Source organism: Poecilia latipinna, unplaced genomic scaffold (assembly GCF_001443285.1).
Source record: "Poecilia latipinna isolate Pla-1442-1.1 unplaced genomic scaffold, P_latipinna-1.0 Scaffold2190, whole genome shotgun sequence".
Taxonomy (NCBI): domain Eukaryota; kingdom Metazoa; phylum Chordata; class Actinopteri; order Cyprinodontiformes; family Poeciliidae; genus Poecilia; species Poecilia latipinna.
The window spans coordinates 175891-178647 of record NW_015114806.1 but is presented as its reverse complement, the minus strand read 5'-3'; the positions used below and the strand labels follow the sequence as shown (position 1 = coordinate 178647).

The 2757-nt window shown below is 31.7% G+C and overlaps 1 protein-coding gene across 1 annotated transcript in view; it reads right to left on the bottom strand.

The window, feature by feature from the left end:
- Positions 1 to 492: 492 nt before the first annotated feature.
- Positions 493 to 2757, bottom strand: part of LOC106936659 (protein-glutamine gamma-glutamyltransferase E-like) — a 22514-nt gene continuing 20249 nt past the window's right edge. Inside the window, exons 14-15 of the mRNA XM_015017794.1 lie at positions 1796 to 1929; positions 493 to 1302 (exon numbers count right to left, since the gene is read on the bottom strand). Coding sequence (XP_014873280.1) covers positions 1155 to 1302; positions 1796 to 1929 — 282 coding nt within the window. The 3' untranslated portion in view covers positions 493 to 1154. The remainder of the gene's footprint in view (positions 1303 to 1795; positions 1930 to 2757) is intronic.

Here is a 2757-nt window from a genome sequence, read left to right as displayed (position 1 = left end):
TTGGAATAATTGTTGTATTGCGTTTCTTTTTTTATGAAGTTAACAGTTAAACTACTTATTAAGCATTAAATAAGTATTTTTTTATATTTGTATAATAAACATTCATGATTTCAAAAGGTAAGGTTTGAAATGTAAATATTAATTTGAAATGTAGCACTTAAAAGTTAAAGAATTTAAATTAATTATTTTGCTCTTTTAATTTGAATCACTTTGTGGGTTGATTCACAATGGTAGTATTTTCTTTGCAGTCTGAGTAAAATTAATTTATGTGTACTTAAGTAATCCTGGTTAGTAATATTTATTTTTTCTTCTTTTGGGGTGAAAAAAATGTCGAACATACTAATACTAATACATACTAATAAATAAATGGAGGGCAGATGAAGAAAACATCTTTGTCCTTTGAGTGAAATTCAGTCAATTAAAAAAGTCTGTGTTGATGTATCAATTTCTTATCAAGTGGAGAAGCTACACAAATTAAAGGGAAACTTGACATTGTGTATTATATTTTTATTCACCATAGAGATCAGAATAATTTAAAAACCCCAAAACAGGTAGCACTGATTACTTTCACTGTTTTTTGGTGACTTATCATTGAACATCAAGACTACTGTATATATATTTAATTATACATAATTTTATTGAATAACAAGACTTTTCACTAAAAAAAACACTGTAACACCTGAGAAAACATATATGGAAGTTAACTTTTTAAACCTACAGAAATAAACAGAAAGCACTTTGAAAGTAAATGGCGTAGCAACACAGAGTCTGTAACAGGCTGTAGTTAAATCAGCTTTTGACATAAAATGCAGTTTATTATAACACTGGTTATTTTCAATCTCTCTTTTTGAACGGCAGGATGTATTTTGTTGAGCAAATTTAAGTTAATAAAGAAACCTGCTGAATACAGCAATAAGTGAACCAGACAAAAACACTTTTTAAAACTACATTTCACAGCTCTTAGGCGTATAAAGTTTTATGGGACCAGGGTGTTTCTGTTCATGTCAAAAAAATAAATTTCTGATTCAAAATTTTGCATAGATTTTACACACTTTATTCTCACTGGAAACAAAACACATCAAATCATTATTATCGGTAAATGTATTGCATCAGCCATCTTGCTTTAAAGGACTAAGGAAGTGGATGAGAGAAATTTAAGGTTTGACGATGACTGTACAGCTTTGCTTGATGTCTCTGAATGAGGCGCAGTCAAAGTCGACTATAAGAGTCCTCTCTCCGCTCTTATAGGGAACGAAATGAAACTTCACACGAACTCTGTTGTCTGGCAGCAGATCTGGGAGTCTGTGAGGAGCACAAAGAAACATTTTTAAAGGCAAAAAAACATTAATACATTTTTACTTTGCTGACTTATGTTTCAGAGAGTGTTTTGATTTGTTCAGTGGTACAAAAATACTGTTAATATAAAGTCAGGAAGAAAATTGGAGGTCTTATTGACTATTTAACATTTTATGTTACTTTTCCCCAAAAAAAACATGAACATCATAAGATTTTTTTTTAAATTATTTTAATTTTCTGGGCTTCCTTACTGTGTGTTTGTAAAATGTAGATATTATTATTTATTGCCAGTTTGTTTCCTTTTTTAAATTAATTAAATTTGGATTGTTGTGAATATTGAGCCTAAATGAAAATTAGCCTCCTTCCTAAAACAAAATAACTTTTATAACTCCTGTGGGCCCTCTTAGTTTTTTTTTGTTTTTGTTTTTTGTTACCGTACATAAATGACACACTCATTACAAACCCAACACATTCCTAAACACTTGTTAAAAACTCTCACCTGGTTATGAGTTCTCCAATAAAGAGGCCGCTTCCTGTCAGGGTCAGACTGCAGTCCCTCAGTATCTCCTTCACTGGATTCTGGAAAAGCACCTCAGCTGTCAGTTCCCTGTTCACTCTGCCGTCACCAAACACCTACAATCCAAAGACACAATTTAGACGCAGTTAGTTAGTGGAACATAAAAGCATTTTGTTATTAGAATCTCCAAATTGATGCTAAACTGTTAGAATATGATACTTTGCCCTTTTTCAGACAAACTTCATGAGGATAAAAACCATAAGATACAGTTAAATGTACAAAAAATGTATTTTTCCATGTATTATTGGATTCATTCTATCACACTGTGTAACTTTATTTTAGTTCTTCAGGAAGCAGGAACTAAAATCCATAATTGACACCTGCGTATGAATCATCATTTGTGAAAATACATAATCCATCCGATAAATGAAAATGTATTTGGCCAGTTGGATGGATTTGTTGTTTGTTTTTTGCCCCACACCTAATTTACAGTCATAACCAAGTCACACAGAAAAACAAACTACTCCTCTGTGATTCAGCCGTAATTTCAGCTGGTAGTTTTCTGCGTGACTATCAGCCTCTTCCATCATTGTGGAGGGATTTGGTCTCGCTGACATTTGCAGACATGTGCTGTGGATTAGAGCAAGCTGTGTCCTGCATAATGACAATCATCTTCTGGAAAGCCTTCCAAACAAACCACATTAGTTCAAGCTTTTGGTATTATCTTGAATTTAAACATTTAACTCCCTGTTTGGCTTTTGTTTTCTTTTATTTCCATGACCTCAAGATGAACGTGCTGGGAGAGATTAACAGCTGTTTTGAATCGTATTTACTAGTCGTCATCATTTTTTCCAATTATAAATAATTGGAATATTTATAATTATTCCAACTATAAATACAATTATAATTTAAATAATTATTATATTTATATTTTCCATTGCTCT